We start from the raw sequence: 12,112 nt of genomic DNA, 5'->3' as shown, positions 1-12,112 counted from the left end.
TGATGTTTCAATCGTTCAATTTATATATAAGTCAATAACTGGTCCCTAAACTTGTTCGACTATGTGATCCTGGTACCTAAACTTCGAAATCGACCGTTTAAGTCCTCGAACATATTTATCTAGGTTATCTCAGTCCTTAAACTTGTTCGACTGTGTCATCTCGGTCCCTAAACGTCATCCGGGTCCCTAAACTTAATTTTGAGTCTCATTTAGGTCAAAACAATACGATCCAAAAACTCTATATCAAAAAAAGAAATTCATAACATTTTCATATAAACTCGAATGAAGATAAACTTTATATCAAAATTGTAGCCCTCGACGTGATCTATAACTTTATAGCTGAAAAGTTTCTGAATTAAAACTGTTTAAGGTCCCAAAATATTACTGTAAGTCTATAGATTCTGAAATTTCAAAGTTAAAATTAGATTTTCGGACACTAAATGATTTCAAATAAAAAACTTTTCAACTATAAAGTTGTAGGTCATGTCTAGGGTTATAATTTTGACATAAAGTTTATTTTCATTCGAATTCATATGAAAAAGTTATGAATTCTTTTTTAATATAGAGTTTTAGATCGCCTTGTTTTGAACTAGATGAGACTCGAAACCAAGTTTAGGGACCGGGATGACATAACTGAACAAATTTGAGGACCTAAACGGGTGATTTCTGAATTTAGGGACCGGGATAATACAGTCAAACAAGTATGAGGACCTAAACGGTCAATTTGCAAGTTTAGGGACCAGGATGACACACTCGAATAAGGTTAGGGACTGATGATGGACTTTACTCTTTCTCTATGCACCCAGAGGTTTGTGCTTGCTATCTTTCACTGTCATAATACAGATTATTACTCTTTTGCCGGTCAATACCAATCTAATTGTGCGAAAACAGACGTAAGAGACTATTCCTGACTCTTAACCACTATGTATTATTATCTGCAAAAGTTGAACAATACGGCCCATTAGGAAAGAAATTAAAGGTGCAGTGTCTGGTACTCTGGTAGAGCCCTTCTACTTTATTTCAAATTTTGGAATATCCATATCCTGAAGAAATTCCCGTGAATGAAACAGATGAAAAATAAAATGATGAAGTGTCTAGGTACACAAATAACATGATGAAACTATACCCTAGCTAGAATGGGCACACATGTGGCTCTCTTGAACACAATATTTCCATCTTTTTACAGAATCTTGTGTGGAATCATTGCTCCTCGCTTCTCCATCTCTTTCACCTAAGTTGTACATCTATATAACCATCTTGATACATGTACCAGTATCCATCCATCAAGCGCGCTGCACTCCTGCACCATCTCATATTCTGCCGACATACTTATTCTACAACCATCAACCCTCACCAACACTCACCCAACTCAGTCTCCCTCTCTCTCACTCCTTGTGCAGCTCACCTCCCTCTTCTCCTAGCTAGCTCAATATCTATCTTCCAGCTTCTACTCTCAGCTCATCGGTTTGTGTTAAACATAGTCCTTATGATGAATCTAGTATCATTTGAGACACAGCCTCTTGGAAGGAAAGAGAGAGCTAATGTTACCATCACCGCAAAAGCGCCCGCTAGGGCATACGAATCAAGCTCCAGCAGCACTTGCTTCCACAGCCATCTGGACCTCAGCCTTGGCATCTCCTTGTCTCATAGTGGCAGCAGCTGTGACGCAACTGGCTGTAGTACCATCAAGGCGAGCTGTGGTGATCGACAGGGAAGTGGTGGCGACAAGAACCTCGGTTGCATGACCAGTGGCACCACCACCACCACCACAAATGTCCTTACCGCCGGGCATTGCCATGTAAGTGATTCAACAGCAGGAGGTGGTTGGGCAGCGGCGTTCATGCCGAGCCCGACCGGCTTCATGCACCCATGGAGCCTTGCCGCACGGCAGCAGAAGGCAGCCGCCGAGCAGAAGCTGACGCCGCTGGCCACGTATGTGCCAAGGTGAGCTAAACAGTTAGGCGACACAAACTGAAGTATTTTCTGCGTGACTAGCTAATCATCAGTTTCTAAGTGTTAAGTCTGTGTCTCCATGTTTGAGCTTGAACTTCGTATGTTTTGCTGATATTATTTGGGTTATAATCAGCGCACTTTTAAATGGGTTTCGAGGGGATTGGAAGCTGTAAATCATTGTTGTCTGACTTAGAAACTGCATCTAGCAAAGTTAAGGCATCGGAGGTATTCTTAGTAGACTCTAAAATTAGCAGTTTTTTATGTCTACAGCTGACCACATCAAGTTGCTCGATCACTTCTTAGTAGAAGAAGTGAATTTTAAAAAACCATCTAGTTCCTCCCATGCATTCTTCTCATTTTATGATGCATCTTGGTTTCAAATTGGGCTATAGACATGCATATGCAGACGTAAAAAGGACAATAGTCTATAGCTGCAATCATGATGCAAAGAATGTATGTAGAACAGTGGAGAAAAGGAGAATCAAAGTGATCTACATACAAATGATTGCAATCATTAACATTTTGCGCCACTCATCGATTAGTATATTCTCTGCAAGTTAGTCGCCGTGTGCTTAGAACTACATTTATAAATGATTGCGAATAGATTCTTATCCAAGGGCTCATGATGGACAAGAACTACGTATACGTAAAGTTTCTAAACATATATCAGATGGAATTCCATTTAGAAAGCTACTAATTATTAACGTCCAGTCAGGTAATAGTTTCAAGCTAGATTAATTGGGATATACTAGGTACAAGCATTCTCAGTCAACAAGAAGATGAAAACATTTTACTTTCCCAATTTACAATAATTATTCCATCTTAACCACTATGGATCATGTAAGTACTAGAAAAAGGGTATAATGCATGTCGAATGCAACCAAACATAGGAAGACAAGGTAGGTATACGCGTGTATATCAACAAAGGTGGGCCAAAAAAAAACAGTTCAGAGAATGGATGGCTCTCTTGTGCTTTTGGGACCGTTAAGGAGCAGCAGAGGCCAGCAATGGCGAGAGACGAGTAGACGAGATCTTTGGGGGGCTCCAAGAGGGAAGGGAATATCCAAGGCAGGGGTGGTGGGGATGCAGCCGTGCAGGCAGCAATCATGGGCGCAGCAGGCACGTCGGGCCTGATCTTCGCCCGTCTCTGCTGCAGGGCAGTGCCGTCTTTTCGATAAAAACGACTTTTGGGTCCCCCGGCCGTGCCTATGTGGATGCGTGCTAACTAAAGTAGCTGCTCTCTCCATAATTAGACAGCTGTGCTTGTGGCCATGTGATGGGCTGATGATGTTCTTCTTGTGTGTTTTTTTTTTTGGAGCGTCTCTAATGTTTAGTCTTCATGTGACTGAAATTTCGATAACTGCTTCTCGGACACTTCAACTACTAGATGAACATGATCAAAGTGCAGGCGGGGTTCATGTGTGTTGCTTTTTCCTTTGTTTTGCTTTAAATTGATGCCATTTTAAGAAAAAAAATATAGCGTTACTAAAAGAGATTTGGGAACGAACATGGTTTCATGTGCTGTGTTGCATTGACCACTGAACGATGTGTGTGGAGCAATTGTTACAAAGTGCCAAAGGTAATAAATCCAGCGGAACACTTGCTCCTTCTGGAGTTTGGAGATATCCTTATTAGCTTAGTCTTTTGAGAAGAAAACAGGTCGGCTAGACAATTCAAAGTTGAGGGTGTTATTAATCAGGCTTAAGTTTACCGCCTCTTAATTAAAGACATCTTTTCAGAGCCAACTATACATATACATTCCATAGTAATGATACTTTTCATTTATAGTAACAATTTGTACGTCTTATACTCTTAGCACAAGCTCTACCTATTTTTTTCATAGAAATTCATTGAACTTGCCATTGTTGCAACTTTGCAAGAATGTGCCATTTGAAAATTCGTCATATTTGATTCCATCTCCTCCAAATTACATTTTTTTTTGCCAGCAGTAGTGATGCTCGTGTCGTTCCACTGCCATCAGCCATCGGCTGGCCACCAGTGCACACCTCCCGGCGCAACATTGTCACCGCTATGCAGGTAACGAAGACAAGCGGCTCCACCATCTTGGCAGATGGGCCGATGGGCAGTATGACGACACACGCCGGCGGTGAGAAAAATACGGCGGCGCTGACGGACAGCACGGTCGTTGCGACACGGCCGCCGGCGAACATGTTCGCCAAGGTCCACATGGATGGATGCACAATAGGCAGGAAGATCAACCTGAGGGCCCACGGCAGCTACGAGTCCCTGTCTCGGGTGCTCACCAAGATGACGAAGAATTTCTTTTGTCGTAAGTACCCAGTAAAAACTTATTTTTATTTCTCGAGAACATTTTAAAATAAAGTAGGACTAAAAATCTTCATACACTGAAAATTCTTTGGGACATTTAAACATATTGGTGATGAAATTTTGAGGGCTTTTTGTAACATTTCCAATACATCAAACGAAAAGTAATTGATGAGAGTACACATGGCAACGATTTTGAACTCTAAATATGATTCCTTAACAACAGTTTTGGATGTCATCTAGATTTTGCTTCGACAACTTAGGCCAGTACCTCGTTCAGGAACGATAATATTTGAGAGCATAGGAAACAGTTACTTCCCAACAAATGAGGCATGCGTTTGTGTCACTTAATTCAAAAATTGGATACCAGTTTCTCTGCGAAGCTGGGGTACTGATTATCATTTAAAAAATGGATTTGGTTCCATAAATGCAGCCGCAGACTGTTCAGGTGCTAATACTGGAGAAGAAGATCTTCCCAACAGTGACAGGTTCATCTTTCTTTATGAAGATTTTGAGGGTGATCGAATACTGGTTGGTGATGTTCCATGGGAGTAAGTACTGACTTACAATCTGCCAACCATATCATTTATAGTGCAATGTGATATTCTACATAAAGATTCAAGCAATCAATATATGGGCTGCATTCATGTTACAGCAAAATGACAATTCACCTGGTTGACATGCAGCAAAATGACAATCTGTCAACACGTTCTAATTCATAATGTGCTGTACATTAGTACATTTCGAGAACCATTCCTTTACTATGATATTTGCACAAGTCAAATGATTTGCATCTTGGATTATCTGAAAACAATGCTTTGCTCGTGACAAAGAAAATGTAACTAAGATTCTGAAGGTGAACAAATTAGGAAATTAAATGCTCATATAACATTATTTCCATTGCATCTAGGAATTGTAGCATGGTGGGGGGAAATAATGCATCTGTTAATTTACCGCAGGTTATTCCTAGCTTCTGCTAAAAGATTGTATATTGTCCAAAACCCAGCATCAGGTGACAAAGGTAACCACAAAATGTATATGTATGCTGCTTGTTTTGCTGTATGTGTTCCTATAATGTCTAGCATTCATGTATAAACGTTGCTTATACTAGGATGTTGTTGTTATTACATAATTATTTTTCAGGTGACGGTGCATTTGAAGGAAAAGATAAAACTGAAGAACCGGCAAGAAATAACTGAAGGCACCTGTCAAGCAAGTGATCAGGACATAATCATGCATATACACTATATGTATATGCATTTCTTGATTCGGCATATATAGTTCTGAACTAGTGTTCTTGTACTAATTAACTAGTAGCTATGAAGGGTGACTTGTCTTGTACCATTGGTGATTCCTAATCAATGTGCATATAGTTTTGGTCGTCATGTAAGAAGAATTCTACAAAAGAAAAACATGTCGTAAGCGTTGGACTGAACAGCCATGCATACGAAACATATAACTTGTTAGCCCCATTGTGTTTATCATAATTTTTCATTGTTTACATTTATCATCTATTACATCCTACAAATTGAATAATATAATGGCTTCATTAATACCATCTAATCTAAAGTGAGTTTACTGAGAAAAAATGCATGTCATAGTGCTGCAAAGATGGACGCGATACTAGTAGGTTGTCAATTCTTCCTTTTGTATGTGCCCCTCAATATTTTCTATCGCATCAAACTTTGGACACTGTGACCCATAGGTGGCGTCATTTGCTAACGACAACACATAGGTGGCATCATTTGCTAACGACAACAGTGATTACTATTTAGTGCCTATATCTCGGTCACCTTATTATTCCATTCCTTTTTGTCGCTTGCAACACCAAAGCCAACAATGCCTGGTCTCCTATACCTTCGCCAGATCTGATACATATAATTCCAATAAAGCATCTATACCCCACCATCTATTTGTCGTTTGCAACACCAAGCCACCACCCCGATCTCCCCCCCCCACCACCCCCCCCCCACCGCACACCACCACACACCTCCTTATATCTTCCACCTCGCCGCACTTCCAAGAACACTTTATCTCCCTACCTCCAACAAATTCCATGCATCTATTCCCCATAGAAGGGAATTGTACTAGTGCCAACTTTGGCCTTCATTAGCATATATGGTGGCAAGGATTGTTCAACATAAAGAGATAAAAGCATGTGAATAGGTGGTGATCAAGACCAGGGCTACCTTTTCTGGAATCAAAAGAAGGCACATGTCAAGGCTATAGGTCAACGTATACACAAATGGTTGCCACATTACTAAAGTGCAATCGCCGATACAATGTCATGCATGCAAGATGATTTGACTGGCCTGATGATCCTACCTAACCAAATTGAAATGAACTCCAACATGTACACACAAATCCATATTTTTCTATGCCTCTCTTGTTCTTGTTAATGTTTACTAACTGCTTGCTCTATTTCTAATTACCCAAGTTACTCCTACTAGAGTAGATATAGGAAATCTTGAATGCCAATATGCCATTTCATCCATTTGTGGAAATTGTTGTTTTCATTAGCTGTATATAGTGTTCTTGTTTACCTATCACTGTCAACTTAGATGACGCTATTGAGTATATATAACATGCGAATATGTTTGAATTTGGAAAAGATCCATTCTAGTTTAGCAATATTTTTTATTCCATTACTTTGGTTATGTTTTTTTTACATATCTACCATAGTCTAAATTAATATACTTTTGTCCTATTCGTTTATTTCATTTGTTCTTATCACACCTAGATTTACACATACATGCATGGACATGAAAAAAATATGACCTCACTAAATTAAACTATTCCCCCCACCTACTACATATTAGTTGAGCATTTTCCAATAGTTACTATTGTCTAATTTCCTATTAAACTTTTGGTATGACACAACTTAATACTGAAAAAATTATTTCGAGTGTGGAGTAATACTTCTATTAGTTTTCCATAAACTCATCATGATCCGTACTTTACATTTGTTGTGAAACAAAGGAAAAAATATATTTGTACAAAAGTGTGGTTCCAATCTGTCAACAAAAAAGTATAGACTACTGGAGGATCCTATTTTGTCACAATGTCTATAGCATTTAAGAAAGTAACATAACAAAACAGAAAGAGTTGACTTTAAATTTTGAAGAGGACAAGCAAATGGTGGCTACATCTGTACAGATGAAGTTCAATTATTATGTAATATAAATGCATTCTAGCAATGTATCTGAAAGTGCAAGATATGCTAAACTTTATTCATTGAACATTAAATGTTGGAGATATATTTGCACGCATACCAATAACATATTTTCACTCACACCCCTGTATCTTTTCCAATTCAAAAATTGTTGGTCATCAAAAGTGAATTTCCAATCTGACCTTCAACACTTTTCATTTTACATTTTGTTTACATACTATTGAATCTAGTTATGATGATATAGTAATACAAAAATAACAAGCAAACATGCATTATGATATTGAAAAACCTTATCATACCATCATATCGAGGTACTTATAAAATAATTTTTATTATTAAACTTAATATTGTAATATTGAAATGTAAATAATTGAAAGTAGAAGCTTAAATTTTGAAGAATTTATGTAGACATTTGATTTGGATCTAAAACATTATCACACAAATGATGAATTGTTAATATGTGGTCTTGATATACTTTATACACCTTTGGATATCTATTCTACAAATTAACACAAGATTTCCATTCTAAATTTGAATATGTTTCAAAATATCATACTATACAAGGATGGATTTGTAAAAATTGGGTATGCCAACTGACTTCATTTAATAGTAGGGTCATGCCTTGTGTATAAATATCCATCGATGGCATCCTCCTAGGTATGACTATAATCTACACAGATTTCGAATAGCATCTCTCGAGGTTGGGAGCAACACATGTGCCTACATTTCATTCTTTTCTGGTTTCATTTTTCAATACTAGAATCATATTTCTCTCTTCGACATAGGATACACAACTTGGTCTAGCCAGCTGCCACTAGTCTCTAATTTTTGACAGCATATTTCTGGATATACTACTAATTTATTTTTGTTTCCTAACAGGACTCTGGGACTAATCTCTTATGGATGGGATGCGGAGTACAGATACTTGTGTTGAGCATGAGGTCGAGGTGCGGCCTCGATTGTCACCATCAAGGTTTGTGAAGGTTTTCATGCAGGGTGGAGTTGTTGGGAGGAAGATAAATCTGGCCACACACCAGAATTACGCCTCTTTGTCCTTCACCCTAAAAAGACTAGCGAATAACTATTCTAGTAAGTTGAACTTCCCTCCCAGCATATACATCTTTGGTTCAATCTGCTCATGTCGTTGTTCCTGATGCACTTGGATCTATAGTACCTGCATTTTGATCATAAATCAATTGCCACAGCTCGTTCGTAGTAATAATTGATTATGTTCCATCCAAGTCAACAAAGTTGTATACACCTGTATTGATTTCCCTGTTTCCAACTAGTATATGCCAAGCAATCAATTTATAGAGGATCTCGATTGTACATACTAACTACAAATTATGATATATATATACATGTAAAATCTGGAGTCAATCTTTTTCTTCTGATGTACGCAAAATTTAGATGCATACAGAATTAACAGAAGAGTATCTTGTAAAGTCCTTGGTTAAAAAGATTATCTTGTAAATTTGCATGTTTTAATTGTGATCATACATCCAAGAGCTCTATTACACGTTGCTTTGCTAAGTTTCTCTATTATTAGTGGAAAACAGAGACTAGACTTGTGTGCATAGTTGATGGTACGGGTGTACATCTTTTAATACCTACTCCCTTGATCCATCAGTCCGTCCCAAAAGAACAAGTCACTTTAGAAATTATCCATGCACTACTTGTCCAGAGGTTACAATAACATTTTTGGTAGGACAAATTTTGAATCCTAGAATGACTTATTTTTTGGATGGATGAAGTAGGTTCAAGTCCTCTTTAGCTCTATTTTGGGTACCTTTTTCTCTTAATATAGAAATTACTAGGTTGGTAGCTTTTCTTTTTCTTGTTAATCTTTATTTGTCCGTTGAAAGAGTACTCGTGTGTTGATTCACTTCCATTTTTTTATCAAGCATATACCATTATATATTACTCCCTCCGTCCTAAATTGTAAGGTATTTTATTTTTTCCTAAGTCAAAATAGTTTAAGTTTGACCAAATTTATAGAGAAGAATATTAACATCTAACACATCAAATAAATAAATTATAAAAATATATTTCATAATGAATTTAACTATTCTCATTTGATATTCAAAATAGTATTACTCTTTTCTCTATATAAACTTGGTCACATATAGAACAGTTTGATTTAGGACAAAACCAAAATGTCTTACATTGAGACTACTTATATAATCTTGTTACATTTATATATTAAAATTATAAACAAATACAAACTTGAATATACAAGTTAAAATATATAATTAAACAAGTCCAAATATGATACTACTAATTTAATCATATTTTTCATTGTGTAGTGCCATCCTGTGAACTTAATGGGTTAGTAAACAATGAAGATGATGGTTCATTAGATGGCAACAACTTCATTCTTTTCTATGATAATTTGGACGGTGATCGTTTCTTCCTTGGTGAAGTCCCATGGGAGTGAGTCTCTCTCTCTCTCTCTCTCTCTCTCTCTCTCTCTCTCTCTCTCTCTCTCTCTCTCCCCCCCCCCCCCCCCACCCTTTTCAAATTACTTGGTTCTGAAAAATGTAGTAACAAGTTAATACTGCAGGGTTTTCACCATTTCTGTGAAGAGGATCTACATTCTTCCTATTCCACGGGAAGAAGAGAATGGTACGCACTGTAACACACTTTACTACATGTATTTCCAGTCATGCAAACACAACCCGGAAGATATTATATGCGAAAAACTTGAGGCATTTGTTCTTATTATCTTAGAAGATACACATGACCTGTTCATTGTATTGCTTCTATATGTAACAAAACTTATTGCTAGCAGTTGCGGACAACGAGGAGGAAGAGGAAGATAGAGAAAATGGTGATGACATTGCTGCTACTTCTGCTCCTCCCCCAGATGGAGATGATATCCCTGCTAACGACGACGAGGTTGCTGATGATGGAGATGCTACAACCTCTACTCCTGCTGATAGAGCTACTGAGGAGTAGCCAACAAATATGAAGAATAAGCTGCATGACAACACGGTTGTGCTTGATGCTTGGGTTGGTTTATTTGTAGATGCAATAACGCAACCATGGATGCTGCCATTTTTGTGTGTTACTGCATATGCAGACTAACCGAAGCTTCAAATGCATCACCGTAGTTTCTACTTCATGCTCATTTTCCTTGATTGAACAATCTTCCGTCACCTCATAATATGCGCACTTGATCGCAGTGCATGCAAGTTGAACTCCTTATAAATAAATTCAACCTTATTGTTGTGTTAGAACCCGTGCTGTACTGGCTTAATGATGTATCACTATGGAGTATGGAAGCATCTTGTAGCCTCAGGAAACAGTGTTTCTACAGTGCTTCTACCTTCTTTCTTTTATGGCCGTGTTTAGATGTTTAGGGGTAAAATTTTTGAAAGGGGATCTTGCTATTTCGGAGTACTAAATGAAGTTTATTTACAAAACTTTTTGTATAGATGGGTTGTAAATCGCGAGACGAATCTAACGAGCCTAATTAATCCCAGAGAGGGACGATGCTTATTGAGGATCGGCAGTTAATGGCGAGGTCTTGGCGTGTAGTTGTGTTCCTGACCCCACAAATATGGGGCGATGTTGCTGAGGGCTGTGATGCATCTGGTGATCTGAAATCACGTTGTTTGGATGTTTATTTGGCAAGTTAATGGTACCGTAGGATGTTTGGGCTTTGAGTGGGGAATTTGGATTTTGTGTTCTGCTTTGATTGATTGGGTCTTGTTCCAGTTTCTTTTGCTAGATCAATGTTGGAGATAACAATCTGAAGTCCAATTACTTTAGAGATGATCTCTTGCTGATGGGCTGATATTAGAAGGCATGGCTGCTGTCATAACCATTTTCCCTGCATGGGGATCGATTTATGAAAAGATTGACTTTCCTTGTTGGAAAAAAAGTATCAACCTAAACCTAACATTGATCATTATTCAACTTTGTGTAAAAGCAATAATATTGTGATGGCTCACGTCCTCTCCTCTCCTCCCCCACCCACCGCTTCCCCTCCCGTTCCCCACCCTTCCAGCCCCACGCCGGCGTTCACTCCGGGCCCGGCGGCCACCTGCACCACCGCGGGACGCTCCAAACTCCAGCGATGGCTTGATGATACCCCCTCCTCTGATGAGTCATATGGTAATGGCACGCCCCTATCCTTCAGAGATAGGCTATTAGTGGGTGTTATACCCCAGCGGCTGTCTCGCACCGTCGTCCACCTGGCGCGACTTCCCCCGGCACTCCACGCTCGGCGCCGCACATCGTGTTGAAGCCAAGGGGAAGTTCGAGCTCGGCGGCTGCATGGCACCCTCCCTGTGCCAACGGCTGGGTTAAGGTCGAGAGCCGCCAAACCCATCGCGACCGTCGTCGTCTCCCTCCCAGGCGGCCCATCCCGGTGGACCTCCATGGACTCTGCTTCAACTGCTTCTCCCCCACTCACCGGGCAGCGGTGTGCCAGGCGAAGCCACGCTGCTTCCTCTGCAAGGACCGGGGTCATAGGTTGTATACCTGTCCTAGTCGACTCCTCGCCCGATGCTCTGTTCCTCCCCGCCCTCGACAGCTCGTCTGGCGTCCGATCTCTTCTGCGGCCTTGACGGCTGCTATGGCTGCTGTCGTGATGCCCGGGGCTGGCGGCTCCAGGGAGGGATGGGGCAAGAGGAAGCGGTGGCGAACGCGTCCTGGGCGTGGTTAGGGGTCTGGCTAGGGGCTGCCACCCAATGG

At 39.6% G+C, this 12,112-nt stretch overlaps 2 protein-coding genes across 4 annotated transcripts; both read left to right on the top strand.

Moving 5' to 3' along the window:
- Positions 1–1,269: 1,269 nt before the first annotated feature.
- LOC120644073 (auxin-responsive protein IAA27-like) lies at positions 1,270–5,711 on the top strand. 3 transcript variants are annotated; one of them, XM_039920627.1, is made up of 5 exons: positions 1,270–1,944; positions 3,906–4,243; positions 4,673–4,790; positions 5,199–5,260; positions 5,383–5,711. In XM_039920627.1, the coding sequence occupies exons 1-5, from the start codon at positions 1,487–1,489 to the stop codon at positions 5,436–5,438; spliced, it is 1,032 nt and encodes a 343-aa protein (XP_039776561.1). In that variant the 5' UTR covers positions 1,270–1,486; the 3' UTR covers positions 5,439–5,711. The 3 variants fall into 3 exon arrangements, with proteins under 3 accessions (XP_039776561.1, XP_039776558.1, XP_039776559.1); XM_039920624.1 differs by having other exon boundaries at positions 1,271–1,944; positions 3,900–4,243; XM_039920625.1 differs by having other exon boundaries at positions 1,272–1,944; positions 3,903–4,243; positions 5,383–5,579.
- Positions 5,712–8,319: 2,608 nt separating this feature from the next.
- LOC120645517 (putative auxin-responsive protein IAA29) lies at positions 8,320–10,369 on the top strand. Its single transcript, XM_039922298.1, has 4 exons — positions 8,320–8,500; positions 9,718–9,844; positions 9,975–10,036; positions 10,203–10,369. The coding sequence occupies exons 1-4, from the start codon at positions 8,320–8,322 to the stop codon at positions 10,367–10,369; spliced, it is 537 nt and encodes a 178-aa protein (XP_039778232.1).
- The last annotated feature ends 1,743 nt before the right edge of the window (positions 10,370–12,112 follow it).

Source organism: Panicum virgatum, chromosome 8K (genome assembly GCF_016808335.1).
Source record: "Panicum virgatum strain AP13 chromosome 8K, P.virgatum_v5, whole genome shotgun sequence".
In the NCBI taxonomy this organism is placed as follows: Eukaryota; Viridiplantae; Streptophyta; class Magnoliopsida; order Poales; family Poaceae; genus Panicum; species Panicum virgatum.
This window is presented reverse-complemented; position numbering and strand designations above follow the sequence as displayed.

Coding starts and splice junctions, on each gene's coding strand:
- LOC120644073 (XM_039920624.1), top strand. CDS start 1,487: ATGATGAATCTAGTATCATTTGAGACACAGCCTCTTGGAAGGAAAGAG. Junction 1,945..3,899: donor CTGGCCACGTATGTGCCAAG/GTGAGCTAAACA, acceptor TTTTTTTGCCAG/CAGTAGTGATGCTCGTGTCG. Junction 4,791..5,198: donor GTTGGTGATGTTCCATGGGA/GTAAGTACTGAC, acceptor AATTTACCGCAG/GTTATTCCTAGCTTCTGCTA.
- LOC120645517 (XM_039922298.1), top strand. CDS start 8,320: ATGCGGAGTACAGATACTTGTGTTGAGCATGAGGTCGAGGTGCGGCCT. Junction 8,501..9,717: donor ACTAGCGAATAACTATTCTA/GTAAGTTGAACT, acceptor TTCATTGTGTAG/TGCCATCCTGTGAACTTAAT. Junction 10,037..10,202: donor TCCACGGGAAGAAGAGAATG/GTACGCACTGTA, acceptor TATTGCTAGCAG/TTGCGGACAACGAGGAGGAA.